This window comes from Aspergillus tubingensis, assembly GCF_013340325.1.
Source record: "Aspergillus tubingensis WU-2223L DNA, scaffold_13, whole genome shotgun sequence".
Classification (NCBI taxonomy): Eukaryota; Fungi; Ascomycota; class Eurotiomycetes; order Eurotiales; family Aspergillaceae; genus Aspergillus; species Aspergillus tubingensis.
Window position 1 is genome coordinate 1,250,336 of NW_023336287.1, and position 27,709 is coordinate 1,278,044.

The following is a 27,709-nucleotide window of genomic DNA, read 5'->3' on the forward strand; positions in this document are numbered from 1 at the left end:
CCAAGAAGCTCCTCTTCCATCCTCTTCTCAGCTCTTTTCTTCACGGGAATTCCGCAAAACACCAAATGAAGAGATCATGTCGGTAGTAACACAAGGCTCCGAGCCCCTGCATAAGGCTTGCGATACGTGCAGAGCCAGAAAAACGCGATGTAGTGAGTCGAGGTTCCAGTCGGTCGGAAGAGAACTGCCTCCAGGTCGGTGTCTGACTAATCTTATTTTCACGCCAGAAATCTCGGGCAACACTGATGCCTGCGACTTCTGCCTGGTATATCAGGCCGCGATGTCTCGCCTTTCGGAATGCTGATTGTTCATGATTGTTCATAGTCCCAGCAGCGTCCCTGCTCCTTTACTCCAGTCAAGCGACCAAGGAAGCGCAAGTATGACGCGTCAGGTACAAACAGAACACTAGCTTCGGACTGCCACGGAAGCTAATCTACCACACCAGTTTTCATACCACTGTCCTCCACATACCAACAGTCCGTTCGTGACCTTCCTGGTCCGCAGTTAGGCTCCGAAAATGTGGGCTATCAGCAGCCGGGACTGTATATTGACTCTTTGCTTGCAAATCGCCAAGCATCTCGCATACATGGAGGTGCCAGTCATCCAGATCAGGTATTGTCTGGCCCTTTTGCTTACCGTGCTCCTATCTGACCATGGCCTCGCAGCTGACCACTATCTTTGGCCCAAACCCCAACATTTCTTTCTTCCCTGAGCGACGGGTTCGCGCCATCAGTCAGCGATTGGGTCATAACCGGCTTGATCAGCTACTAGATGAAATACGCACGGTGGTTGCAACCAAGGTCAAAAATAGTTGTGCCATCCCTCAGTCATATATACAACGACACCTGGGCACCGGAAAAATCCAAGTCCCGAGTCGTGACATTATCGACGGACACATTTCTGGTACCTGCGCCTTGACTGACCTCTTCTATTCTCTTGCTGGCAATAATAACCCTCTTGCAGCCTACTTTGACTCGATACATCCCATCTATCCATTTCTCTGTCCAGATACCTTTCGTGCGCGTGTAGCGTCGCAGGATCTGGTTCAATCACTAGGCACAGATAAGGTTTGGGCAGCACTATTCTATGCAATAGTGGCAATTGGGTGTCAGAACAATGAAGGAGGAAGCTTTGATACTGGTGTGGGGGAAGCCTGGTCATACTTCGAACGGTCGTTGTCATGTTTCCAGGATCTCCTCTTCGGTAGAGGCTCATTGACTGCAGTTCAAGTGTGTTGCTCCCGTTAATATGTTACCACAATTCATAACTAATGCGGTTTCATTATGTTAGGCACTCCTCGCCATGGTATTTAGCCCGTCATCAAGCACCATAATACAAGACTGACATCTTTCACAGGCTATATTCTCATCGACGGTGTCTGCGTTCAACTTCGAACCCTTAATGCTAACAGAGGCTGCCGTTATGGCACAAGGTTTAGGGTATCATCGTTCGAATAGTGCACAAGAAGGTCCGTGCCGTCGCACGTTCTGGGTGCTCTACTATATGGAGAAGACGTCCTGCTTTGCGACTGGTAAAACTTCGGTGAGTTGAGTATGGCCGTTATCATCAATCTATTCTTCTAAATCAGGGTTCAATGGGTCTAGGTATTAGATGATGCCAACATAAGCTGTGCTATTCCCGATATGATGGAGTCCACTTTCCACGACTATGACTGGTTCTTTAACTTCGTCAAATATGCTCGTCTAGTCTCCAAGATTCACCAATCTCTCTTCACAATCAGCTCGGTTAGTCAGCCGCTATCCAACTATAACTCTGTGGTTGAGAGCCTACGTATAGAGTTGGAAGCCTGGCGCGCGACCATTCCGACCCGGTTTCGGCCAGGAGAAAAATTCAAAACTCGTTCTTTGCACGAGCCCCTGGCGGTCCAAATTGCTTTGATTACCCACTTCCTTTATCTGAACGCTCTCCTTACACTGTCGTGGACCGTCCTCCACTACGGAGCCGTCCGTTTGGGGTCTACACAACAAGAACTTATGAAGCGCGACTTGATGCGGACTGCTCGAAGTGTCCTCGAGCTCACCGTGCACATCGAGGTAGCGCCTTCCACACCGGTCTGGTAAGCCTCTACTATATTGCTGAGCTATATAACGACTACTAAGTAGTGACCTACGCGGTCTTGCTGTGCCACAGGATACTCGCCGTCTTGCCACTATCATCGCTGATGATCTTATTCGACCTGGTGGTTCACAACGCCAACCACCCGGAAACTGGTCTCAGCCTCGCTCTTCTCGACATCGCCGGCGGGCACTTTAGTAGACTAGAATATGCCAGCAATGGTGCCCTTCCTGGATCTCTAATAGCAGAGTTTGCCCATCTTGCTCGTCAATACGTTTCCGAGACCCGCAAGCCCAAGTCTATGTCCAGAGACTCCAATGAGAGTAGCATTCCATTCCAAGCTCAGGACCGGGTAGGGACCTCTCCGTCCGCGCCAGAACCCACAACCAGTGTCGCCCCGGCAGATCCAACGGGGCTGGTTGCGCCGGCGGTGCTCCCGCAGGGGCCGGAACCTGTCGCTTCAGATGCTCCCGGGGTCATGCAACCTTGGAGCCCTGCTTCTCTTGATCGAAGTGAAGCGCTTTTCCTGCCTTATATCGACGATCCAACTTACTATTTTGGGGATTTGCAGTTGCTTGGTATCGATTTAAAAGATCTGTTTGACCATTCGTATCAGTTACCAGGAGTGAGCGATAGTGGGGTGTAGTCCCAACTCAGCGCTACATGTACCATCTTCGTCTCTCACATCATAGGCCATCCATAGTTATCATTGCCAGGTACGTCTCACTTTCTTAGCTCATCCTCGTTCCTGGCCAAACACTACCCTGAAATTGAATCAAAGTTCGGGGCTTCCTTGCAGTCCAAACGCAGCATCGATCCAATCAATCCAATTGTCACCCTATGGCCGACTGACAAAGAACTTCTGCAACCACAGGAATGCAAGTATAATATGCGATGCATCATGACCTTGTCGAAAATAGACACCCTAAAGGGCTGATCGTGCGAGTGGCCTAGTTTTGCCGGAAACGGAAACGCGGCCCACTAATGACATCCATCAGTCACGTGCAATGTATCCTCACTAGCAATATATTTGTGAGCACGTCTTGTCAACTTTCTACAATTGTCACGAACCCGCTGTAGTCGAAGAAAATTCTTTATCTTTTTTTGCCCGCGGGCTTCCTCCATATAGAGCCCGCACGATGTCGTACGGTCGCTCCGCTCCTATAGCAATGGAGCAAGAACTTCGTCATAAGACCAGCCAGACAATGTCTCCGACCCCAGAATTGAAGGTCGATCGTCCGCACGGGTTCAATCTGGCCAGCAAGGGCGCTGGAGTTTGTGGAAACGTTCCATATCCCTACCGACTATGTGAGATACATACTCTAGTTCACCTTTTCTGTTGAACCGATACCATGCTACCGCGGCGGCCAGACTTATCCACTCAAAGCGCGATAAACCTTCAAGGGAAGGAGGGTGTGACACGACAAAATGTATGCCTTCATATCGCCGTATCTCGTGATGGCCGCATGTGCTTATCCTCCTGAGAAGCGATTGCCATAGCCTGAACCCGATATTCACTTCAATATCGATGCCAACATTACCATATTGGCCACATTCCTGGCATCACCTAGGGAAATAATCCGACGATGGATCGGGGGTTTATTCGCCATTCAGTGGCGCAGTTAGTCGGTGTCTAATCGTGAGGGGGCCCGTTACTGTCCACATCGTGCCTATGACGTTATTGTTCGCACTGCTCGGTCGGAGAATGGATTAGCAACCGTGATGAAAACAGTCGTCTGGGACCCGGATATACCTGATGCAACCTGGAAGGTAGCTGGCAGTACATCTCCAGGGCGTGAAGCCTAGGATGACACCTGGATCAGTCGCAAGGTGACCGCAGCTGTTGCACATCCAGGCGGTGTGGCTGGATATGCTTGGCCATGAGATGCAGGACACTCCGGGAAAACGGAAGTAGTCGGTGGTACTTCGAATATCTTTCTGTGACACTGTCTGAGCCCTGGGGAATGGTGGGAGTGAGTACTAGCAGCTAAAAGAGTGGAGGGTGTATCTCATTACACAGTAGATACTATCCAGCGATGGTCACAAGTCCAACCCCGCACATGCACTCCGGCTTGCCGAGAAGCGCGCGGGTCCTCCCAGATTGGCTAGTCCTGCGGGACTGGACCATGTTACGCTCCGCGACAGCCAATGGCTCGCGTTGTTGCCGGCATGAGATCGAGACATTGGCCGCCAATCGGCCCTGCTGGGCCCCGCCTGGATATCCCCCGACCTTTCAAGGTCCCTCTTCTTCATCTGCAAGCCTCGAGCTTGTCTCTCCATCCCTCCGCCACAGTGGTACGATCGTACAACTTCATCCCCTGTACCGTCACTATGGATGCCAAATCGCTGCAACAAGCACGTGGGACGCCGCCTCCCGAAGAGCGTCGTCCCCTTCTCGGTCCCGATGGTGAGGTTGTACAATATGATGTGGACGATGACATAAAGGGTAGGTCCCGACAACCAGCATCACGATGGATATCAGTTTGGGCCAAGTCAATCTTTATCACGGCCATCCTCTTGATTATGTGTATCCTGCTGGTCCTGTCCTTGCTCTTTCTGGGCTTAGGTATCTCTGGCCTCCCCCATGGCCCGTCCGAGAAACCATCCTCTCCACACGCTCCTATCAAGAACGTGGTGGTACTCGTTCAAGAAAATCTCTCATTTGACACCTATGCGGGAGGCCTGACATACAACTCTACAATTGACGGCCTCGTGAACAGAAAGTATTGCAACCCTTCCGATATAGAAGATCATAAATCGCACCAAGTCTGTGCCAAACCTACCGCCAAGAATGTCGCCCCCGATGATCCCGACCATTCCATCGCGGGTGGATCAATGCAGGTCTACAGCACTTATCATCCGGATAACATCAGTAGTGCTTCCATGCAAGGATTTGTGACAGAACAGGTCCGCTCATACGGCATTGACGGCGACCTCTCCCGCGCGGCCGAAGTCATCAACTACTACACCCCGGACCATGTCCCTGTCCTCAATGCTATGGCAGAGAACTTTGTACTGTTTGATGCCTGGTTTGCTGCAGTTCCGGGTCCTACTAATCCCAACCGCGCCTACTTGACGTCTGGAACTAGCTATGGGCATGGAATGAACGACATTGGCTTTTTGACCTCGGCTCTGCCTCAGGTGTCAATATTCGAACAGTTGTCCAACGCCAACATCAGCTGGATCAATTATTCCAACACAACTGGCTTCCTCCCCGATGCACTGTTCTATAAGTGGACATTAAGGACCGGAAAGTCCGAGAAACACATAAAGCCCATCGAAGAGTTCTACCGCGACGCCAAGGCAGGCACTCTTCCACAGTTTACCTGGATCAATCCTGAATGCTGCAAGTACATGTCGTTCCATCCTCCGTCCCCCATAAATATGGGCGAGAGATTCATCAAGAGCATCTACGAGGCGCTTCGATCCTCACCGCAGTGGAACGAGACCCTCTTCATCTTGACCTTTGACGAACACGGAGGTTTCGCGGACCACGTCTCCCCGCCTGAGAACGTGCCTCCTGGTGACCATCGCACTCATAAAGAGTGGGCTCTAGATGGAAGCCGAATTGAGTTCAAGTTTGATCGGCTGGGAATACGCGTCCCCACGCTGCTGATGTCTCCTTGGGTCGGGAAGGGTGTTGTGCAGAATCGCCCCACAAATCAGCCGAACGATTTCACCCATACTTCTATTTTGAAGTATCTCTCTGAACTGTGGGATTTACCTGTATTGACGCCGAGAGTTGCCTGGTCGCCAAGTTTCGGGGGCTTGATCACCAACAGGTATCGGGAAGATACCCCTGAGAAACTTCCTGAGCCTGCTGACTTCTAGATGATCTATAAGGGATGTGATGTGATAAATGTAATGACTAGAATGGACCATAGGTTGCACACTTTCTGCATATGATATTGGCTGAGCACTGGATCTGGCTCGAGAACAGTGTCAATTACTTGATTAATTATTCTATTCTCGTTCATAGTTATAAAGAATGGCAAGCTATCACAATTGAACAAACAAATTGGTATCTCAAAAGCAAATGATCACTTCTCCACACGACTAACATACTGCCTGGGTGGACGAGCCTCCATCCCTTCTCCCCTGCACTGCAGCAATCACCTGACCCCTTAGAATCCAAGGAACTTCTTCCGCTTGGATTTGACCGACCGCGACCTCGATCGCTGCGTGATCGCCGAGTTCCTGGTGTTGACACGATCGATATCGTACGGGTTTGCCTCGTACTTCCGACCTTCACGCTCATCACTCGACACCGATGCCGTAGCCACCGACTCGGCGCGCTCAAGGTCCAGCTCCCGATCGACCCTAGTCTCATCCACTCCATCGGCGACCGCCTCGGCCTCTTCCTCGGCAACTTCCTGGCCCTTCTCCGGGTTCAGCGACTTTTCAGCGAGTTTCCTCATGAATGCATCCGCTTCTCCAGCATACTTGCATTTGCGTCGAATAGCGGCACCATACTTGTAGAAGATGAACGGGAAAGGCAAGCAAGCGACCGACAAGAAAGCTGGAATGCACGATGCCCAATGGATACCCAGGTTCTGGTACATGTACGTCGTGAAGAGAGGGAATCCTGCGCCAAAGCAGCTTCGAATGATGGAATTGGCGGCCAACACCGAGGCAGCATAGATCGTGTACGCGTCAATCAGGTATGACATGATATTTAGGAAGACGAGGACCATGCCGAATCCGAACGGAGCAGACGCAATGATACTGACGATCCAGTGAACGTTGAGACCGTTGGTCCAGGCGAACCAGAACAACCCAATCGGGATGGTGATACTGCCGATCATGGAGGGTGGAAGACGTGCCTCGGGAGGTGCGAACCCACGGTGTTTCTCATGCACACGCTTGTACCGCTTGTTGTCCCACATGTTGTATCCTACAGCTGACATCATTCCGACCATAACTCCCAAGAAGGGCAGACTGCCTACTCCTTCGTTCCAGCCGCGCAGTTGTTGGTATACGATCGGGAAGGCGTCGAAGAGCATGTACAGCGTGCCGTAGACGATGGCCATGTATAGCGAGAGAAGGAGGACAATGGGCTCGGCGAAGAGGAGGATCCATGGGCGCAAGAGAGCCGCTCCGAAGGCGCTGGTCACGGAGACACGGCCACGTTCGACGTCGAGTTTGCTGATGTACGTCTTGCCGGTGAGCTTGCTGAGACGGTCGGCGCGCTTGCGGAGGAGGACTGGGGCGTATGTTTCGGGGACAATCAAGAACTGAACAATCCAGATGAATCCAGTAAAGGCTGCCAGGAAGCCTTCCACCCATTTCCAACCGGCGCTCTGACCCAAGAAACCGCCGATGACAGGCCCAAGAGTCGGTCCGAGGAAAGGACTACCCGCAAAGACACTCATTGCCAATCCTCGCTGTTCAGCGGGAAAGACGTCTGCAATTAGTCCACCAGCGTTGGTTAGAGGACTGGATCCGAATGAGCCAGCGAAGAATCGCAAGATGATGAGTGTCCATGGGTTTTTCGAGCCGGTTGCACCAGCGCTGAACACGGCCAGGCCCATGTAGGAGACAAAGAAGACGAGTTGGCGGCCGATGAGTTCACTCAGCGGTGCCCAGACGAGAGGGCCAATAGCAAACCCAAGCACGAACAGTGACACACCCAGAGTGGCTACCTCAGTACCGATGTTGAAGTGCTCAATCACTTGGTCGATACTGCCTGCATAGGCGGAAGAGGCCATGGAAACGCCAAAGGTCGCGAACGCAGCAATGATGGTGTAGACCCATTTCATGTTCTTGTTGAAGAGCATGGGGTTACGTGGGTCATTGGGAATCCATTCTACGACGAATGGGTCGGACTCGGTCCCTGAGCCGACATAAGGATAGTCGATGATCTCCTGAGTGACGACACTCTGGTCGACAATCAGACGCCAGTGAGGAATCTTAGCCATGATTTAGTTGGGGATCCTCCTGAAAGACCTGGCTGGGGTTGGAGCATGATGAACTGAGACAGATCAAAGCAGGTGGAGTAGCCTAGTTATAAGAATAATTAGCTTGCTGGGGCTGTAATGGCGTGTTATGAGGAATTTTCCTAGGCCTGGTACCCGACGGCACTATGACCCGATCACACTATGCAGGGCTACCCTGATTCATTTGCTGCAGGCATCCCAAGGGACTGGCCGGGTGAAGAATGATTTGATCTGAGCCATGGGCAAATCCCAATGCTTGTCCAGGATCCACTGGTACGGCATGGCTCCACTCGGTGGAGGCTTCGGCTGTGAGTTCGGCAACCCGATCACCGACCGGACCGAGGCTGCGTGCGGCTCTCGTATTGTTATCTGGGCAGAATCGGTCACATTACAGCTTCAGAATACTTCTGGAACTTCTCGCGATCCTCCTGGTTGTTCTATGGGCTGGTTGAGAAGAAATCAATACCAGGTAAAGATGAAGCCTGATAACCGAGCCCACGCGAGGCATTCCCACCCTCGGCTTGCAGATCCCTATGCCTGTTCCAGTTGTGCTCCAGGTCGTCTGCATAACATCTGCACTAAGCAAATCCCGGAAGACGATACAGCACCGTCACGAGCACAAGCACATAATGGGGCCGGGTGTACCTGGCGAACCATTGGTGATTTCAGATAAGCTTTGTTGTCATTGTCGCGTCCTTTGACGTGTGACAGCGCCATCTGGTTGGACATCCGGCTCGGTCGGAATCTCGATACTTTTTTATGTTAATCTTTTTGAGCATAAGTCTTCAGTGAGCACTACTTCCTCCATATGCTGGGTCGTGTGGAAAATAATTCCGCCCGCTGGTGGGGTCTGTTGAAGCACTGGCAGCTGCCTTCTTTTACATGTCATCAGAGCAAGTCTCATACGTGGTGCGATATTGGGAATGCCTCAGGGACTGCAACGCATTTGGCATTCATTGACACTAACTACAACTTTGACTTGACTCTTATCAACCCCAGTCCCAATAATGGCATAATACTGATCATCTGGGCCACCTGAGTTTCCGTTCATCAGCACAACGGCGCTTGGCGAAGAGACACTTAACCCACCCAATGCCACTTCATTCCTAGGCGCTGGAAATATGTAAGAAGTGCACCACGAGGCACATAGCCAGAATATGTCGATTGCCATCTCGCCGCAAACGACCCGGCAATTGGTCCCAACTCTCCGAATCCCAAGATTTCGAGCACCCACGGTGCTAAGACCGCCAGCACCCCCAAGGCAAGAAGAATTGCAAATACTGGGTGCTCCTTGGCAAATTCCACTGCGGCTTCCTTGGCCTTCGTCAAAGCGTCGGCGGCAGGGCCGGCCATTTCCGCTCCAGCCTTAATAGCGTCGCTGAGACCATGGAGGATAGCTTGGGCAATGGACTCGCTCCACCCGTTGGTATCGACTTGTTCTTGCAATCTTTTATGAATGGCCTCGTGAGTTTCACCAGTCAGAAGGATGTTGACAATGTCGGATGCAACAGCGGAAGTGCGCGCATCGGTTTGGTGGACGCTGGGCGATGGTCCCCAGATGCATTCCACGATCGACTTTATGATGGTCATTTTCGGTGCAGAAGTAAACGGTTGAGGTGGGCTTTCGGTAATTGTTGATGGACTTCGAATATTCCGGAAGCGATGGTGGACTTGCGGTCTTCTAGAGGTAGAGGAGTTGGTTCTGCGGGTGAGAGACGGACGTTCCAAAGATGATGAAATAATGATGTCCATTCACTGTTATATATTATGCGCTGCGAGCAGTTGCCGCAGCCAAGGCACACTCCATGAACGCCCATTGAACCGATAAAATAGAGCGCGTCCAATGATGCCAATGTTGACCACAGCCTTGCAGCTTAGCTTCAGTTTCCATGCATACACGTCCAAGGTTGGTTGGTCGCTCTGGTATCGCCGGTGTCGCTAGGCGCCGCACTGCTCTCCGCCATGCATTCATTCCACGCCAACGATTTGGCGCCGAACAATAGTGCAGCTAATAATAGCTTGGTTCAGCCACAGGCATGCCCCTCTGCTACCAACATGACCTCCCTTTATGGCTCTGGTTTGCTCGGGTCTGGTGGAAATGTTGTTCCGATTAGCAGTTAGGCCAGGTGCTCATGGCCTCAGGACCCGGCGTCCACGTGAGGCACCCTCCTTGCCTGTAGCATCATTGCTCTATCCAGTGTATCATGCATGGTCGCTACTACGCCGCATTAGCTCTAGCTTTCTCTGACCCATTGTTCGTGCTTTTTGCATCCATATGTAAGTCCTCACGCATAACGGTACAGCCAGATTCCCCCGACATGATCGTCAACACTAACGACGTTAGGGCGCTAATGGCTGTTGACCGTTCTGAAACATGCCCTAAACTGGGAACACTCCGTTTAAGGATACACTAAGCAGTCAAATCGCACGTTCTGCTTACCACAAGGGAACCAGAATAGAGCGCTCGTTCTCACCGGTCAGCAATAATGACGGAGACCCAACCGCCACCGGTCCAATGCCAACATCATGGGTTCCTTTACCATGATGGGAACTGCGGGGAACGAATATCAAGAAATCTTCAGCTATGCGCGGATCGACAGCTGTTGCGTGGAATACACAAGCCCCTCACGAGTCTGACGCTGCCTGTTGCGCGTATTTTTGTGGGCTCGTTATCCTATAGCCAATTGCGTGCTCGTTAAGGTGCTACATTCCAGAATGTGGGAAGTGATATCATGCCACCCTATACCAAGAGTCGCTAGCCTTATGAGCAGAAACAGGTCCAGAGCCCCCTTCTGCGAAGTCTGTATGCCGGCTACCCGTCAACATGCCCATATGAAGAAGACCTTCCAACGCCCCGAGCCTCTTGACACGGCCAGTAGATGATAAGCTTGTGGACGATCCGTGCCCATTCTGTGATAAAGATGCTCCGTGACACGTCACGCAAAGATACTCCCGCAGCATACAACCCCAGTGTGTACTACATGCTCGGGTCATTTCCTGGCTCTTAACAACGGCTACGCACATTAGCAGGCACGCACCGTTGCTTGGTCGTGCTTGGGGATCCTTTGCTATCCATCGCACTGACCCGCACCAGCTTCTTTAGTCCAAATAAGGGGCAAACAAGTGGGGAGGTGATCCGCGTGTTCTACTGATCATCTCCACAACCACAACTCGAGGTATGCATCCCTTGATTGATCCACAACCACCTGGTCTTTAAAACCAACCGATGGACTGAGACATCCATTGTGAGCGGTTGATATTCTCACCATGGGCGAATTCGGCATTGAAGAGCTTTCTGATCTGAACGTCCTTGCTGCCGAGCATGGACTGGAACTGACCCCAGACGGGTGTCACTTGCGCTGGGCTCGAACAAATCCCAAACATCCGCGGAACTGGCATCCAGTGCGCAAGTCCTACGATATTGTTGTGATCTCGCTTTTAGAATTCTTCACGTGAGGTTGTCTTGAGACTTCTGTGATATGTTGCTGACATCAACTGTCCAGGACATGTCTCAGTACCTCAGGAGTGAGTAGGGCTTTCCGCACATATGCACAATGTCTCACATTTGACAGGCCACAACAGCCACGGCCGCACAGGCCGAGTTCGGGACGTCAAAGACATTGACATTGTTTCTATATGTTTCAACGTGCGCTACCAACCCTTTCCTATCACCGGGCAATAGACACTAATTGCTATAGTTATCTTCTAGGACAAGGCCTGGGGGGGATTGTATTTCCCCCTTACTCGGAATCCTTCGGTCGAAAGAAGCTCTATATTTTTAGCGCGTCTTTATACAGTGTATTCTGCCTCGTCATCGCGGCGGTCCCGTCAATTCCCTCCCTGGTCGTCGGCCGTTTCATTACCGGCTTCCTGTCAGCCATTCCTACCGTTGTGATTACCGGAAGTATCGAAGACATGTTCAACACGCATGATAGGATCTTCGTCATGTTAGTCTACGTCTCGATGGCATGTATGGGTGTCAGCGCCGGGCCTATTATAAGCTCGTATATTTCTGTTCGCTTTGGATGGTGGGAGACTTCTAAGCCTTTTGCCTTGCGATTGCTAACACTGGCGCAGGAGATGGGTATTTTACGTTGGCGCTATTGTCTCGGCATTCCTCGCTGCGCTTCTTTTATGCATCAAGGAATCTCGACCGTCCCTCATTCTTATGCGGGAAGTCCAAACTCTGCGTAAGCTGACCGGGAACGATACGTTCAAGGCGCAAAACCCGGATTACATGCCGGATTTGCGCACCTTCCTCCATCTCGGCTTGTTGCGACCTCTCCGTCTCTTCCTAACCGAGCCTATCGTCTTTATTGTGACAATGATATTCGGAGTGTGCGTGGCCTTGGTCTACCTCTTCACGGAAGCCCTTCCCCCGGTCTATGAGCAATTCGGCTTCAGCACGGAACAAGCATCCCTCCCGTTTCTCGCCCTCGGACTCGGTGTTATCCCCAACGCTTTGACCCGCATCGTGGACTACCACATAATCCGAAGACGCCAGAAGAAGTGCGGAGTCCTCAAGCCAGAACACAAGCTGACTGGGATCTACATCGGAGCACCTGTACTCGCGATCGCGCTCTGGTGGTTCGCCTGGACGATCCCTCCCCAAGTGACCAATGTCAACTGGTTTGTTTCTGTGGTGGCGCTCTTCTTCATCGGATACGCACTTAATGAGCTCGAGATAGTGGTGACGGCATATATGGCAGATAGCTACCTGAGCTACGCTGCTAGCGGCTTCGCTGCTCTCTCCATCATTCGGTCCTTGCTCTCGGCCGCGTTTCCCCTTTTCGGGAGTAAGATGTTCGATGCACTGGGTGCTAACGTGGCCGTGTCGATCCTGGCCGTGCTAGCAACGATATTCTGTATCGTGCCGCCACTTCTCAGTCGCTACGGAGAGCAGATGCGGATGCGGAGTGCGTTTGCCAAGTATAGTCTGCAAGTGTATGCGGAGAACGGGGTGGATCAAGACTTTCAGTAGTTGTCTGCAGATGCTGCATGATACCTAAACTGAGAGTTTATTTGGGTTCGGTGCATGCTGGTAACTATATTTAGTGCCAAATAGCACTGAGAAAGAGGCGGGAATATATACCTAAGTACTATTAATTGACACGGAAAGACTAAGACTCATGATTACGACCATTTATGGGGATACTATGCTATGCTTTGGGAGGCTGGGACACGCACAGTTAGAGTATATTTGTATCATGAAGGTGCTTTTAATCAAATAAATTGTTAATTATGATGATGTTTGTAGTTTTGTGCTTTGTATAGTGTAGGTAGCAGTAGTGGCACTAGTTATTATTGGTACTAGTGGTAGAAGCGGTAAGTACCACCATAACCTCCTACTAATGTATTCGTCTAATGCCGAGAAAAACCTTAACTGAGCGCTTGATTGCACGCTGATCAATCATTAATTTGGAATCAACCTAAATCGTAATATCAGATCGTACGAGTAAGTAGTGTGTGTGGTACACCCTTAGTAAATAGGAATCAGAGGCCATACATCTCACGGGCTGATCCCAACTAGCAAAAATATACATATAACTCCGAAGCTACTTAGTGAAATTCTCCTCAGTGAATTCAAATTCAAACTTACTATTCATGCCAAATCTCATATACCAGTACTAGTCTTATGATGTGCTTAATTTCTTCCGATTATGCTAAGGTCTGAGTCCATCTTCGCTGCTCAGTGTTGTCTTTGACTTTTTGCAGATGTTGCCCCGGGAAGTGGCGGATAGTGAGGGATCAAAGTGCTAGTTACTAGTATACTATATTACTAAAAAGTAGTAACTACCATTACATCCACTGAAAAGACTGGTATTCCATGCGGAGAGAGATTGCAAGAATTGCTAATTATACTGAATGTAAATTGCATCTAAATATGATTTGGTAGCTGTCTATCAGCTACCGGATAACTATATAACTATAAATATGTTACACAAATGCACGCCAAACTCCGCTATATGCGACAAAACGAAATCTCCGATTCTTCTAATATATATTCATCATCACTATATCCACGTCTATCCCATGATGCTATCCCAGATCCTCCGCACCCATCCGTCCTTGGGGTTGCTCGATTCCCAAGTGGTGTAGGGCGGACGTCCGGTGTCCAGATCCGCCTCGATGGGCCGCACAAACTTGGTACGGTACCACGCCTTGTGGCCAATGTACAGGATGACAAACAAAACGGGGCAGATGTAGGCTACCCAAAAGTCCGAAACGTTGAAGGTCGGGATCCAAGCGGTGAAACCCTGCGTGAAGATAATCAGGATGTTGAAGAACAGTCCGTACCAGGCCAACCAGGGCTGCCAGATGGCCTTGTAGGGAAGGGTGTCGCGGGAGAGACCGCGCGCCTTCATTGCCTTCATGAAGGCAATGTGACTGGCGTTGATGGACGTCCAGCAGATAAATCCGGCCACACTGGAGATGTTGACCAGCCAGTTGAAGACGGTCGTACCCGATTCCGAGACGTTCATGAAGCCCAGAAGTCCGAAGAGAGCGGTGAAAGCCACACTGACATAGGGGACACCACGGCGAGTGACCCATCCGAAGATCGAGGGCGCGAAACCCTCCTGGGCCAGACCAAGCAGAACACGACTGCCACTGTAAACGTTGGAGTTGGCGGCGGACAAGACGACAGTGAGAAGAACAGCGTTGATCAAGCTAGGAAGGACCTTGACACCGGCCAAGTTGGCGGCAATGACCATGGGGGAGGCAGAAGCGTTTTCAGCTCCGCTGGCCAGGTCGGGGTTGGTGTAGGGCACGAGCAAGCCGATGAAGAAGATGGTCAGGACAAAGAAGACCAGGATACGGATGAAAGTCTTGCGGATGGCTGAGGGGACAGTCTTCTGGGGGTTCTCAGTCTCACCGGCGGCGACACCCACCAGCTCAGTACCCTGGTAGGAGAAACCAGCTTGGATGAGCACAGCCCAGAAACCGACAAACTTGCCAACGGACTCATTGGAGGTGATCAGGTAGGGAGCGAAAGCACCCGGGTCGTGCCAGTACTTGAATCCAATGTAGCCCTGCTTGCCGACACCAGCATCAATGCAGATGGCGAAGATCATGAAGCCCAGAACGGTCAAGACCTTGGTGATAGAGAACCAGAACTCCAGCTCGCCGTAGAAACCGACGGGAAGGAAGTTGATGGCGGAGATGACGACCCAGAAGACACCGATGAAGATAGCAATAGACAGCTGATCATTCCAGTACTGAATGATCATACCCGACGCGGTCAACTCGACGGCGTATGTGGAGGCCCAGTTAAACCAGTAGATCCAACCCATGGCGAAACCCAAGCTGGGGTCGACGAGACGAGCGGCGTAGGAGGTGAAGGCACCGGGGATGGGGATATAGGTAGCCATCTCTCCCAACGAACACATGACCGAATAGACGATAGAACCGACGAAGGCGTAGGCGATAAGGGAACCTGCCGGGCCAGCCTCCGCAAGGGCTGTTCCACTGCTGATGAAGAGACCTGTACCAATAGTACCACCTTCGGGGAGGTTAGTGAGTGTTCACAGGAATGTCAATTGTCGGACCCAGGTGTTTCCCACTCACCAATGGCGATCATCTGCAGGTGACGGTTCTTCAAGTTGCGCTTCAGCTTAGTTTCCTCCTCCTCATTGTCGCTTTCAACATCCTTGGTGAGGCCATTGCGCCGGCGCTCGCGCAAGCCGGAGGGGGTGAGGGAGCGATCGGAAGGGGATTGGGAGCCATTCTCCTCGGTGATGGCACTGTCGATGGGCAGCTTCCCTTGGGAAGCGGCCTTGTTGTCCTCCATAACCGACAGGTGTTCAGGTGAGGTGGGGAAAGGTATGAGAGGAGATCAGGAAGGCAGGAAGAGAGCGCGAGGCAGCGGAGATGACAGCCTCAGCGCACGACAGCTGGGGAGGGAGTCGATGTGTCAGTCAACGTCAATGATGACCGGATTGAGTTTTGGGGAAGAGGAAAAACAGAAACAGAGACAGACATGACAAACCTTTTTCCATGTGGCCATCTTGGGGGGGCGGCAAGATTTTCTCGTCTGGTTGTCTGGACCGAGTTTTTCCCAGATCGGGGGAGTTCGTTCCATAACGTCAGTCGCCGCGGACGAAAACTCTCCACTGTTTTGCCATGGCGTTACCTAATCACGGGCCAATCACGGGGGTGTCACGGGTTGCAAGCGGCCAGTAAGTGGATTCTAGCGGCCTTCTAGCCGGCGGGGTTACACTGGAGTGGATTAGCCCGGTTAGCGACGGACTGATACAATTTAGTATACATTAATGATATAGTCATCATTAGGCATTAAACATACCACATATTACAATAAAGACATCCGCTTCCTGGAATATATCTGGACAGTAGGAGTTTGAGTACTCAAAGAAGGATAGTAGATGATGAGAGGCAAAAAGTGCAGACGGAAAAAGAAAGCGGAGAAAACTGAAGAGAAAAATCAACTCCCGGCACTAGACTGTTTCGGGCACGGCAACCGCCTTCCCGTCTGGGACGAGCATCACGTGTCTAGTGATAACTGACTCGAATATTATTCAGTTTCTCCCTTCATCCTCGATCCTTGACTCCATACTGATCATGTTTCACCTCATACACAGTCGTCACTTGAATCCCATCGATTCCTCGCCCGACCTCCTCTCCCACTCGGTCTGACCCTCCCCGAACATCACTGACAAACTGAGATTGGCTATCTTCCAAGATAGACTCGGGTCCGGCTGGTCTCCGGTTCGCTGTTCCCGTCCCCGCTAACGGTCCCAACTTGTACCGCCCGGTTCCACTGGCCCCAGTCGATACTTCTCGCGATGAGGATGACCTCCGAAGCAGCGGCCAGATGCATGGAATGTTGACCGTGATGATGGCAATAACCTATACGGTGGTCAGAACAATAGTGGGAGTAATCTGGGAGGGAACATACGCTCTCGCGCGTTGCCCAAAGGTTGCTGGTATTAACGGATTCAATGTGCCATAGCGAAAGGACGCAGCGGAACAATGCGGCAATTATCACAAACACGCCTCCGAAAAGCAGCAGCCCGATCACCAGCTTCCTAGTAATGTGAGTGACTTGGGCTCTCACAACTGTGTCTGAGGTGGACATACCGGCGCCAAGGGAGTTGCACTTGGATCAGTAACGGCAGAGGGATTGAGAGCAGCACGATGTCCGTCCTAGATGAGGACACCATTCTGCGTTAGCAGTGGTCGAGTTGCACCGTGTATTGCGACTCACATGATGTTAGTCACCAGAATGGCAATGTAATTCGCCGAGCCTTGCGTACACGCCTCTTAAGACCCATTAGCCGACCCTAACACCAGTCGCACTATTAACTTACTGCCAGGATTTGGGTAAATCTGCCACAACTGGCTGACGGGGTTACAGTGTAGGTGGATAGTCAGGGTGGCGGCGACGTAGGTGCACAAACACAAGCCTGCCGCGACCTTGACGAACCTTTGCTGAACAAGGCCAATCCTACCTAGATTCAGTGCGGTGCAATGACTTGATATAGTTATATGAACGGGTCAACGTACGTCAGACGCTTATAGAAAAACAGCATGCAAGCCTTCAACACCCAAATCAGAGTGACGTAGGCAAACCAGCTGACAAGAAGGCATTTTGATCCAAACTGTCGCTCATGTATCTCCCACTCCTCCATGGATGCTCTCTGCTCGTCGCTGAGTCCGGCATTAGCGCCGAAGCGGACTATAAAGCAGAAACCTGTCAGTTGGCGGTCAAGCTTCGGGAGAGACGAGCTTACACACGAATTTGAACATGAAGACCTCCGTCTAGATAACACGGTATGTCAACATCTACACCCTCACCCTCACTAGCGAATTGTATACTTACTGTCCAAAGAACGAGAGCCACGATACTGAGATAATCATCCCCTTGCCATTTCCTGAAGCCTACTGCTCTGGTTCGAGCATAGAGTCGGAGCAGGATGACAAACATGCCAATGGCCATCTCCACCCATTCTTCGATTTCGAAGGGGAGTCTGCTCTCCTTGGTGGAGGAGCCATTTTCGATGTAGATCATGGCGTCAAAGCAACGACACTACTTCGGTATAGAACGGAAAATATTCTGGCATACACGAAGTGTCAGGATCGCTTTGATGATAGCATCAGGAGTCAATGATTATGAGGATACTCCTCCTGCTAAGGGTCAGGATCACTTCACATGATGGGCAACCAAGTGAAGAGTCACGGCATTCCAAATCGTGGTAATGCTCAGCTTCACTGTACAATACGGAAGCTGACGACGACTCATCTGAGTCCTGGAATACATGCACTTTTCACATAGTGTCACTTCAAGACACTGTGATGCGGTGCAATTCTGTAGACACTTTACCCATTTTACCTAACCAACCGGTCTACAATGGACCTACAATGTGTTTGCGACTCAACCACTATGCATGCCCTGATCCCAGCCCCTTCTTTGCAAGCAAAATGCATGAAGCAGGTCACCAGTGTAACTTACTGTAGCTCATTCAAGCTTGAATGGCCATTCCGCTATATATTGAAGAACACAGCGGTAAGTCATCAAGAACAAGAACTTGATTGTGAATCTTGATCCAAGACATTGAATGCCACATTCCATCATCATGCAACTCAAACTTCTAAACCAAGCAAGGCTGGGTTGTTTAGCAGCACCCTTGCACCATTGGCTGCTGGCTGGTGAGACATGCATCGGAACTAAAGTTCGGTTCCCCGCAAGATCCAGTTCGCTTAGATGTTGTTGGCTTTGTTTGCTACCCGGCCAACCCGATCAGCCGGACCAGGGATCGATTGTTCCCAAGATTGAGTCTATCGATAATCTTTCTCCTGAACTATGCTGTTGTACTACTACTATGTAGTTTAGAATATACCACCCTTTCTCTCCAAACCTAACAATTATTTAGTAACTGGATACAGCCAATGCCATTACTTATTACCCTCACTACACATACATTGCAATCAACTCAAATCATCTGCAAGTGATTCAATGCAGTCCCTCCTGCATCAACCACATCCATCCATACATCCCAGAACCAAATTAAATCAAATCAACTCGCCACTGATGATCAGCGGGGCCCCAAATGATCTTAAAATAGCTCTCCCCTCTGGATGCACCTGCACTTAAATATCTTGCTCCCTCCCTTCCCCTCAATCTTCAACATATTCCTACGTACTCAACCATCATCCTACACATTATCCATATATCCTACTCTAAATAAACCCACAAAATGAGACTCCTCTTCCTCGCCACCACCCTCACCTCCCTCATCGCAACCGTCTCCGCCTCTTTACCATCCACATACACTCTCGTCGCAGACGGAGGCTGGACAGTCGTTACTGATGGAAGTATGCATACCACCAGCACAATCTCCCAAATTACTACATACTACATACTAACCATCTACTCCTAACAGCGCACTTATACATCGGAACCGGCGACATAAAACACTACCCCATTCTCATCCGTACGCCTCTCCCATCTCCATCCCCTTTTCCCCAATCACACACTAACCCAAACCCTACCTTTAATACAGTAAAAGGCGGCTCCAACAACACCATGATCACCGGCCACCAGCAATACGACACCACTACAGGCATCCAACACCTCTATGTCAAAGAAGACGAAACAGCACCGATTGCCCTGACGGAACCGAATGGCGCTGCTCCCGCCGGGGCAAGTGTGACTGGGTTCGATGTGGACGAGGGGAATTATCTGCTTCTTGATGGGGTGGAAGCGTGGGGGGTGGAGCCGAGTGAGGGGCAGATTAGGAGGATTTATTGGCTTGGTGGGGAGGATGTTCGTGAGGATTATAAGGAGATTGGGTTGTGGGTTAAGGAGTGTAGGGGGTGTTAAGATTGTTGATCTGGTGTGGGATGGATGGATGGTAATGTATGTATGTAATTTAATCTGATATCAGACCGTCATGAATTGTGAACATCGGCTAGTAAACGTAAACAAAATCCTCGTTCTTCCCATCCGTCAAATCCAATAGTCCATTTGCCCCTACATGCGCCTGTCCCTCCTCGCCGTTTGCTTCCAGCGTCTGCTCGATCGCCATCATTCGATCGCTCTGCATCGACACATCCACTACCTTGGCTGGCTTGCCGTTCCGTACGCGCCGCTTCTCTTGCATCTTGTTCAGTACCCATAGATCGGCCCACTGGAGCAGGAACACTGCGATCAAGGCGACGAAGATCCCCACGCATGCCCGCAATCCGGGCTTGTATGCTGGCGCATCTTTCTCGTTGAATAGCAGAGGACCGATGATGTTTCCTGCCGATACGGCAGCATTGTATAAGGACATGTTGGCGGATTTCTTCGTCGTGCCGGCTGTGTTTGCGACGATCCAGCTGACTATTAGCGGGTTCCCGCCGAATAAAAAGGCAATGAGGTAGTATCCTGCCATGAGGGCGCCGTTGGTGGAGCTGTTCCGCGGCACGGCATATAGGATGGCTAGGCCCGCGACGACAGGGAGCATTAGCACCGCCAGGATGATGCCCTTCAGACGCGCCTTTTGGGCGAGGTAGCTGGCCACTAGAATGACTATGACTTGCACGGCGCCGAAGGGCATGTTCAGCAGCGTGGTGGTGTATGTGTCGTAGCCGAGGCCTTGGAGGATTAACGGCCCGAAGACGTTCGACACGGAGGCACCGATGTTTAGGAGGAGGGCCATGCTGATCCAGAGGTAGGTTTTGGGCTCGAGGACAGCTTCATAGACGTGACCGAGCTTGAATTCGCGTGATCCCGTGCCCGTCTGGTTTGCTCGCAGACGTTCCATCGCTTGGAGCTTCTCTTCTTCGGTGAGGAAGCGCGCCGACGGGATGTCGTTGTCGAGGCGCCAGTAGACGAATGGGCTGGAAATGACAGTAATGAGGCCAACGACGAGGAAGATACTAGTGAGGTTAGTTTGCGGATAGTTATGTGGTGGGTGGAAGGGGGCTTACATTTGCCACTCTTTCATTACTCCCGACTTGATGTGTCCGAGTCCGAATGATAGCACCGCTGCGATGATGGTCGCCACGCCGTTCGTGCCATACCATGCCGCTACGCGGATTGGTTGCTCGGCACGACGATACCACTGGCTTGTGAGGAGACTAAATAGTGGGAGGCAGCCGGCTTCGAACAGGCCGAGGAAGAAGCGGGTGGCCATTAGCCCGCCAAAGTTGCTGCATGCTGCCATGCAGGTCTGCGCGATGCCCCATCCAAGCACTAATGTAGGCATCAGGATGCGAGGTGGAACGGTCACGATCAGCCAGGAGGAGAAGGGCTGCCATGCGAGCTGCGCGATCGGGGCGATTGAACCGACCAGCGAGTACTGGTTCCCGGTGAGATGAGTGTCCTCTTCCAGGCCATATGTCGCACCAAAGCCTAACACTGACTTGTCAAGAATCTGCAGGAAGTACACCCAGATCAATATCACTAAGATCGTTCGATCTGTTTTGCGAGCGATCCGCTTGCTATCCTCCTCTGTCACCAGGACTGGAGTATGCGGAAGCCCATCGATAGTAGTTGGTTTGGCCACGTCCACACCTTCATCGTGAATCACGGCTGGCTTGTCAGGCTCCATTTCAGGAAGATGTTTGATTGTTGGCTAGAAAGTGTTCAACGCAGGTTGAGCAAGGCAGCTCTCCAATATAATAACCCGTTGTCAATCAACACCCCCACGCTTTCCGCTTGGCCAACCCGCATGTGTTTTAAGCTTCAAGCTCGAGACTAACGGGGCGACACTAAAACACGGGGTAGCGGCCATCCCCCGCAATTGATCCCCGCAAAGTGACCCCCACGTTTGATGGGGATGGCACATGCCGAGGACTGCATTCAGAATCCTGGGCCGGGGAGGACAACATGCCATCACCGCAAAGCCGTGCCGGTCTAGGTTTAGAGGTTAGCCATGACTGGCGGTCATCTGTCCATGGCGTAACTCAAAAGTGAGGCGACGCGCCGGCTGCGAGTGTAACTGGCCAGTCAATACCCGATCCCTGCACGCAAATTAGCCGGATTGCCTTGATGTGTTGACATCATCCCGCTATCGCGCCGTGGAAGTCGTCTACCGGATACGAATCGGGTTGGACCGCTCCCAGAAGCTGAGGAGCCAAGAGCGGCCAGCTCAGCTTTGACTACAAGCTCTCGTGGGGGTTAGATAAGACCAGATACTAAGCTAGGAGAGTCGCCACACATCATATACTGCTCATGACGTCGCAGCATTTCCCGTATCTCATACAAGCCCCCTTCTCCAACTGCGTTGATAAGGTCCTCATTGGCATACTCTAGTCGATATTCTGTAGCTTCCTGTCCGCCCATTCGCCATTCAGGCAGCTTGCTGAAACGTCGGATGCCATGCACCACCGCTTCCACCGTCCGTGCGTCCCAGATCCCATCGCGGTGTGGAAGCATCTCGTGTCGCAGTAGTGAGAGTGCCATGTCTACTATACTGGGATGATTGCTTTTCATACAGATATAGTAAAGCGCTGCGACAAGCTGGGTACTCAATGTGAATGATCTCTGCGCAGTGGTGCCCTGTGTGGAGGAATAACCCGACATACTTTCCAAAATGGCCGATATATCTTGTAAGCATTTCCGCAGTGAGTCACTGTTTGTAAAGGGCAGGGACGGAACATCCTCGGCCACGATAGTGCGGAACATCCGAGCTTGCAGTCGAAGGAGCAGACAATTTGCCGTGCTCGGGCCAGAAAGGTGGGTCGAATACGCGCTCACAGTCTTTATATAGCTCGTCAATTGGTCATATAAGTGATGTCGCTCTACAAGGATGTTGGCTGGTAGAAGCTGCATGCCTTTCTTCTTATATGGGTAGGAAGACGCAAGATGGTGCAATATCCAATTCTGCAACTTGGTGAGTGCCATTTGTGCATCCACCAGGGTAGAAGTGTCTAGGATGAGCGGGACAAGCCCGGACTGTTCTAATGGCGAGATTAGAGACAATATGGGCCGTCGGTTTGGATTGTATGTGCTTGCCTGGATGTCCAGGCTGGCGAACAAGACTGTTAAACGTGGAAGAATGGCATCTGTGGCGTTCTGCACGGGCACGGTAGCCAGACTCCGTTCCAGCAGGATCAGCCCCTGATCGAGGTGTCGAATGGCCTGTACAGCATTGCCTAGAAGAGCCTCAAAGGTGTAAAACATCACGCTGCAGATCAAAGCAACTTCGATTGAGGCGTCCGGCGAGCAGAGATGCACCCTTAGCTGCTTGTGGGATCTGGCGATTAGTTGCAGATGCTGCAGCGATGGACGGTCGGACTCTGGCCTGGCATCATCTTTGGACTTACAGTCCCGATATATAGCACTCAGTGTGACAAGTGCGTTGCGAATCACAGGTTGATGGTGACATCTTTGCAACACGAGTCGGCTCCAGAAGTCCGCGTCGGAGAAACTTGAAAGGCCCGAAGCGGCCTCGACACAGTAGAAATGGAGGAGCTGGCGATCCAATCTACTGCCTGGAACTTTGAACGGAATATTGTATGCTTTGATTGTATCCACAACATTGGTGGATTCAAGCATTGTGTATCCCCCACATGTGCGATTTGATCGCATGCACCGTATGCAACGAGGCTTGGTTTCGTCGCATTTGACGCGACGGGACCTGATAAGTTAGACACATGTCCAATGCAAAGTCCGTCTACTTACTTGCAGGTAATACATCCCGTGCGGGACTTTGGGGCGCTTTTTCTAGTCACTTTCATGGTGGTCGAGGATTCGTGTTCTGTTCAGGCTCGATGGAGTGCGAGATTGCATCCCGATCGGAGTCAGCACTAACCAGACTGGGAAGGTGAAATTGCTGCCTGCAGGCATCATATTATTTCATTCACAGCTAGCCTCTTCACTTGTTTTCATATACTATAAGATTAATTTGATATTCACATCCTTCATTTGGTCCGGAATCCCAGTGGTGTGCAAGTTATTCACTGTCCCCAAATATGGAAGTGCATCATATAACGATACCCTATCCGATTTGCACCTTCCATTGTAGCAAACTGACAGATCCTCCCTGTCGAGAAAGAATCACTTGAATATCACGTCAAAAAGAAGGCCGTTCACAACACAGCATCGATTGATTCATTCTTCCTCGTACTTACGGCACGACTGTCAACATGCCTCCTTTCCCATTATTATTCCATTCTCCTAACAATTGGACATCGAACCAACTTGAGGCTTTGAGACTAGTACGGCATTTTAACGCCTCTCTCGACGAAATACTTGGAGATGATCATCTTCCCAAGGATGGAGATGAAGGTTGGACTTGTACACTTTCGTTCATACTTGTCTTGGAGATGCTCACATATGGCAGAATTCGAATCGCTCGCCATGGAAATTGCCGAACCGACAGAAAACGAGTTAAAGAATCTTTGGCGGACAGCAACACGTGCCCGATACAGGCGCAACATTTTCCTGCCGGTTTTTCGACCTCTATGCGAGATGCTCAATTCCGATGTTTTCTTCGACGCGTCCAAGCAAGCCGTATTCAGCTTCATGGAGATCATCTTGCGCCGCGTGCACCTGGACAAACCTCTGTAAGTAACTGGTTACTCTCGCCTCCACCTGGTGAAACTAAGATGATCAAGGCAATCTTCACGTATCCATACCATGAGCTTTGAAGTCACAGGTATCCGAGGCGAAGTCGAGTGTGAAGGGGTGCTACTCGATTGTTCTATGCCACATTCTCCATTGGTAGTATTTTCGGTCAGTCTCGCTCCGTCCTAAGGGTGCGACATGCACTGACACGTCTTGACAGGTTGCCAAGGATGATGACTACAACTTTAAAGGCCAAGTAGCACAGTTGTTACTGCAAAAGGTGGTGGCATACCAAAGGAACCTGTGTCGTAGAGCCTTTGTTATCTTTATGGATAGCACAAATCTTCAGCTTACTATGGCAGACCCACCCCGCGAATACTTAGACGCTCTCTTGCATGGAGAGCGCCCAGACAAGCGCCTCCATCTATATCACTCGGAGTTTTACAATCTTTGCAATCGTCGTCGACGGAAGGAGGCATTGAGGGTTATGCTTGGTCTTGTCAGGCTACTTGATGCAGATGCCCTGACAAGAAGGTTGCCTTGAGGTTTTCCTTCCTTAGTCTCGATGCCGAAGGTAATAATTGTTATTCTAGTCTGAGCTAGTGTGTATCGGAATTCACCTCTTGCTTGATCATATAATCCACACGTTTTGGCGTATTTCCCTGACAGGAGACTAACCCGAGCGCTATCAGCTACCTATGCCCACCCAGTGGTGGAATTCAAGTAGTTTTGTGGGGAATATTTTGTGGAGAAGTGCAAAGTACAAATGCATTCAACTCTCTTTGGTATGCGGTAAAGTCGGCAATGATTGTCCAGGCATCATGCACCAACTTTGCCCGATGGCGCTAAGCCCTGCCATCGACAGCACTCTGACTCGTATGGTAAGGTCCTTCTGATGTGACATAATATGGCCGACGAACTAAATAAATACGTTTCCCTGACCCCGCAACCATGGCTTTCTTCCAAACTTCCTGGTCTCCTTCAGTCTTACCAAGCGTTCCCCTGAGCAAGATTCCAAGTTCCTCTTTCAACCAAACTTTTATGTGTACCATGTGTTCCAAATCTAATTACTCAAGCCCAAAATGGTGGAAAGAGGCGGTGGTGTATCAAGTGTATCCCGCGAGCTTCAACTGTGGTAAACCTACAAGCAAAACCAATGGATGGGGTGACGTGGCCGGTTTTATTGATAAGATTCCTTATTTGAAGAGCTTAGGTGTTGATATTGTATGGCTTAGTCCAAGTGAGTTGGATCAGTTCTGTCTTGAGCGCAGCTATAATATGAAGAACAAATATCTGACATCTTCCCATATAGTCTATACGTCCCCACAAGTCGACATGGGCTACGATATCGCAGACTACAAATCCATCGATCCGCGGTATGGTACCTTATCGGACGTTGACCTGTTGGTAAAGACGCTGAGGGATCATGATATGAAACTCATGATGGATCTTGTGGTCAATCATACGTCCGATCAGCACTCTTGGTTTATTGAGTCTGCGAGCTCCAAAGAGTCCCCTAAGCGTGATTGGTATATTTGGAGGCCGGCCAAGGGATTCGACAATGACGGGAACCCGATCCCTCCGAACAACTGGGCGCAGATTCTGGGCGATGCACTCAGTGCTTGGACTTGGCATGAGGAAACTCAAGAGTTTTATTTGACTTTGCACACGTCTGCGCAAGTCGAGCTCAATTGGGAGAATCCAGTGGTCGTTGCTGCGGTTTATGATGTGAGTCTCGCTGGTGTCCAGGGCTCGATTAATCTTCAAGACCTGCGTCTTTGAGCGAGTGGTGTTACTGATCGGTAATACAGGTGATGGAGTTTTGGCTGCGTCGTGGGATCTGCGGATTCCGCATGGATGTCATCAACCTCATTTCAAAGGACCAGTCTTTCCCAGACGCCCCAATTATAGATCCCACCTCTAAATACCAGCCCGGCGAGCAGTTCTACACAAACGGGCCACGCTTCCACGAATTCATGCACGGCATCTACGACAATGTATTATCCAAGTACGACACCATCACTGTGGGAGAAACGCCATACGTCACCGACATCGAGGAAATCATCAAGACGGTGAGCTCCACAGCAAAAGAGCTTAATATGGCGTTCAATTTTGACCACATGGAAATTGAAGATGTAAAAACCAAGGGAGATTCCAAGTGGAGCTTGCGCGACTGGAAGTTGACCGAGTTGAAAGGCATTTTGTCCGGATGGCAGAGAAGAATGAAAAAGTGGGACGGCTGGAACGCCATCTTCCTGGAATGCCACGATCAGGCGCGGTCAGTGTCCCGATACACCATTGATTCGGATGAGTTCAGAGAGCGTGGAGCCAAGCTCCTAGCGCTTCTGGAGACAACGCTAGGTGGGACCATTTTCCTTTATCAGGGCCAGGAGATTGGTATGCGCAACTTTCCCCTCGAGTGGGATCCAGACATCGAGTACAAGGATGTTGAGTCGGTCAACTTCTGGAACAAATCCAAGGAGCTCCACCCTGTTGGGGCCGAAGGCCTGGCTAAGGCTAGGACGCTCTTGCAGAAAAAGGCGAGAGACCACGCTCGCACCCCGATGCAATGGAGTGCTGCCCCGCATGCAGGCTTCACAGTCCCTGATGCAACACCTTGGATGAGAGTAAATGATGATTATAAGACTATTAATGTGGAGACACAGATGTCTTTTCCCTGGCAAAGCAAAGGTGAACTATCCGTTTGGCAGTACTGGCAGCAGGCGATACAGCATCGAAAGCTATACAAGGATGCGTTCGTTTACGGCGGCTTTGAAGATCTGGACTATCATAACGAAAAGATCTTTGCGTACTTGAGGACTAGTGCAGATGGAAAAGACAGCTGGCTTGTTGCCATGAACTGGACAACGTCTGCAGTCGAATGGACGGTTCCTTCCGACATCCACGTCATACGCTGGGTCTCATCAACGCTCCAGACTGCCCCGCCTGTGGCAAGCAAGACAGCGATCACGCTACGCGCCTTTGAAGGGGTTCTTGGGTGTTGTAATTAGCATGTTGCATGGTATCACTGCTAATGTGTTACGTTGTGTCGAGATCTCCTGTTGTGTTAATGGTCCATCCACTTTGGCCGGCCCACAAATTACGGTTTCACGCTAGTCCTCTTTGGCAAGTTAATAGCCGCGCTCCCGGTATAGGGCAAAGGATCAACGCCTGACGATCAGTT

General features: G+C 50.8%; 13 protein-coding genes across 13 annotated transcripts; 7 read left to right on the forward strand and 6 right to left on the reverse strand.

Annotated features, from left to right (window-relative positions):
• Positions 1-76: 76 nt before the first annotated feature.
• Positions 77-2,722, forward strand: AtWU_10708 (transcription factor; the record flags this gene model as incomplete). The annotated part of the gene is made up of 10 exons (XM_035505812.1): positions 77-152; positions 228-265; positions 325-391; positions 446-612; positions 666-903; positions 964-1,229; positions 1,291-1,305; positions 1,357-1,542; positions 1,605-2,077; positions 2,152-2,722. The coding sequence occupies 10 exons, from the start codon at positions 77-79 to the stop codon at positions 2,720-2,722; spliced, it is 2,097 nt and encodes a 698-aa protein (XP_035361705.1).
• A 1,685-nt stretch (positions 2,723-4,407) lies between these two features.
• On the forward strand, positions 4,408-5,907 carry AtWU_10709 (putative phosphatidylglycerol specific phospholipase; the record flags this gene model as incomplete). The annotated part of the gene is made up of 1 exon (XM_035505813.1): positions 4,408-5,907. One exon carries the CDS (start codon positions 4,408-4,410, stop codon positions 5,905-5,907), a length of 1,500 nt encoding a protein of 499 aa, XP_035361706.1.
• Positions 5,908-6,200: 293 nt separating this feature from the next.
• On the reverse strand, positions 6,201-7,994 carry AtWU_10710 (MFS transporter; the record flags this gene model as incomplete). The annotated part of the gene is made up of 1 exon (XM_035505814.1): positions 6,201-7,994. The coding sequence occupies one exon, from the start codon at positions 7,992-7,994 to the stop codon at positions 6,201-6,203; it is 1,794 nt and encodes a 597-aa protein (XP_035361707.1).
• Positions 7,995-8,250: 256 nt separating this feature from the next.
• Positions 8,251-8,685, forward strand: AtWU_10711 (MFS monocarboxylate transporter; the record flags this gene model as incomplete). The annotated part of the gene is made up of 1 exon (XM_035505815.1): positions 8,251-8,685. The coding sequence occupies one exon, from the start codon at positions 8,251-8,253 to the stop codon at positions 8,683-8,685; it is 435 nt and encodes a 144-aa protein (XP_035361708.1).
• Positions 8,686-9,092: 407 nt separating this feature from the next.
• AtWU_10712 (endoribonuclease L-PSP family protein) lies at positions 9,093-9,602 on the reverse strand (the record flags this gene model as incomplete). Its single annotated transcript, XM_035505816.1, has 1 exon — positions 9,093-9,602. One exon carries the CDS (start codon positions 9,600-9,602, stop codon positions 9,093-9,095), a length of 510 nt encoding a protein of 169 aa, XP_035361709.1.
• A 1,677-nt stretch (positions 9,603-11,279) lies between these two features.
• Positions 11,280-12,993, forward strand: AtWU_10713 (MFS multidrug transporter; the record flags this gene model as incomplete). The annotated part of the gene is made up of 5 exons (XM_035505817.1): positions 11,280-11,464; positions 11,516-11,537; positions 11,585-11,658; positions 11,711-12,040; positions 12,090-12,993. The coding sequence occupies 5 exons, from the start codon at positions 11,280-11,282 to the stop codon at positions 12,991-12,993; spliced, it is 1,515 nt and encodes a 504-aa protein (XP_035361710.1).
• Positions 12,994-14,038: 1,045 nt separating this feature from the next.
• AtWU_10714 (amino acid permease) lies at positions 14,039-15,801 on the reverse strand (the record flags this gene model as incomplete). Its single annotated transcript, XM_035505818.1, has 2 exons — positions 14,039-15,513; positions 15,579-15,801. The coding sequence occupies 2 exons, from the start codon at positions 15,799-15,801 to the stop codon at positions 14,039-14,041; spliced, it is 1,698 nt and encodes a 565-aa protein (XP_035361711.1).
• A 758-nt stretch (positions 15,802-16,559) lies between these two features.
• AtWU_10715 (glycosyl hydrolase 3 N terminal domain family protein) lies at positions 16,560-18,039 on the reverse strand (the record flags this gene model as incomplete). Its single annotated transcript, XM_035505819.1, has 8 exons — positions 16,560-16,877; positions 16,927-17,056; positions 17,109-17,174; positions 17,236-17,290; positions 17,339-17,475; positions 17,535-17,706; positions 17,762-17,789; positions 17,851-18,039. The coding sequence occupies 8 exons, from the start codon at positions 18,037-18,039 to the stop codon at positions 16,560-16,562; spliced, it is 1,095 nt and encodes a 364-aa protein (XP_035361712.1).
• A 1,186-nt stretch (positions 18,040-19,225) lies between these two features.
• AtWU_10716 (sugar (and other) transporter family protein) lies at positions 19,226-19,851 on the forward strand (the record flags this gene model as incomplete). Its single annotated transcript, XM_035505820.1, has 3 exons — positions 19,226-19,343; positions 19,412-19,462; positions 19,532-19,851. The coding sequence occupies 3 exons, from the start codon at positions 19,226-19,228 to the stop codon at positions 19,849-19,851; spliced, it is 489 nt and encodes a 162-aa protein (XP_035361713.1).
• Positions 19,852-19,939: 88 nt separating this feature from the next.
• On the reverse strand, positions 19,940-21,565 carry AtWU_10717 (putative MFS transporter; the record flags this gene model as incomplete). The annotated part of the gene is made up of 2 exons (XM_035505821.1): positions 19,940-20,891; positions 20,943-21,565. 2 exons carry the CDS (start codon positions 21,563-21,565, stop codon positions 19,940-19,942), a joined length of 1,575 nt encoding a protein of 524 aa, XP_035361714.1.
• A 569-nt stretch (positions 21,566-22,134) lies between these two features.
• On the reverse strand, positions 22,135-23,514 carry AtWU_10718 (Zn(II)2Cys6 transcription factor; the record flags this gene model as incomplete). Its single annotated transcript, XM_035505822.1, has 1 exon — positions 22,135-23,514. One exon carries the CDS (start codon positions 23,512-23,514, stop codon positions 22,135-22,137), a length of 1,380 nt encoding a protein of 459 aa, XP_035361715.1.
• Positions 23,515-24,104: 590 nt separating this feature from the next.
• AtWU_10719 (uncharacterized protein) lies at positions 24,105-25,069 on the forward strand (the record flags this gene model as incomplete). Its single annotated transcript, XM_035505823.1, has 4 exons — positions 24,105-24,246; positions 24,302-24,524; positions 24,576-24,693; positions 24,746-25,069. 4 exons carry the CDS (start codon positions 24,105-24,107, stop codon positions 25,067-25,069), a joined length of 807 nt encoding a protein of 268 aa, XP_035361716.1.
• A 791-nt stretch (positions 25,070-25,860) lies between these two features.
• AtWU_10720 (glycoside hydrolase family 13 protein) lies at positions 25,861-27,536 on the forward strand (the record flags this gene model as incomplete). The annotated part of the gene is made up of 2 exons (XM_035505824.1): positions 25,861-26,253; positions 26,337-27,536. 2 exons carry the CDS (start codon positions 25,861-25,863, stop codon positions 27,534-27,536), a joined length of 1,593 nt encoding a protein of 530 aa, XP_035361717.1.
• Between the last annotated feature and the right edge of the window lie 173 nt (positions 27,537-27,709).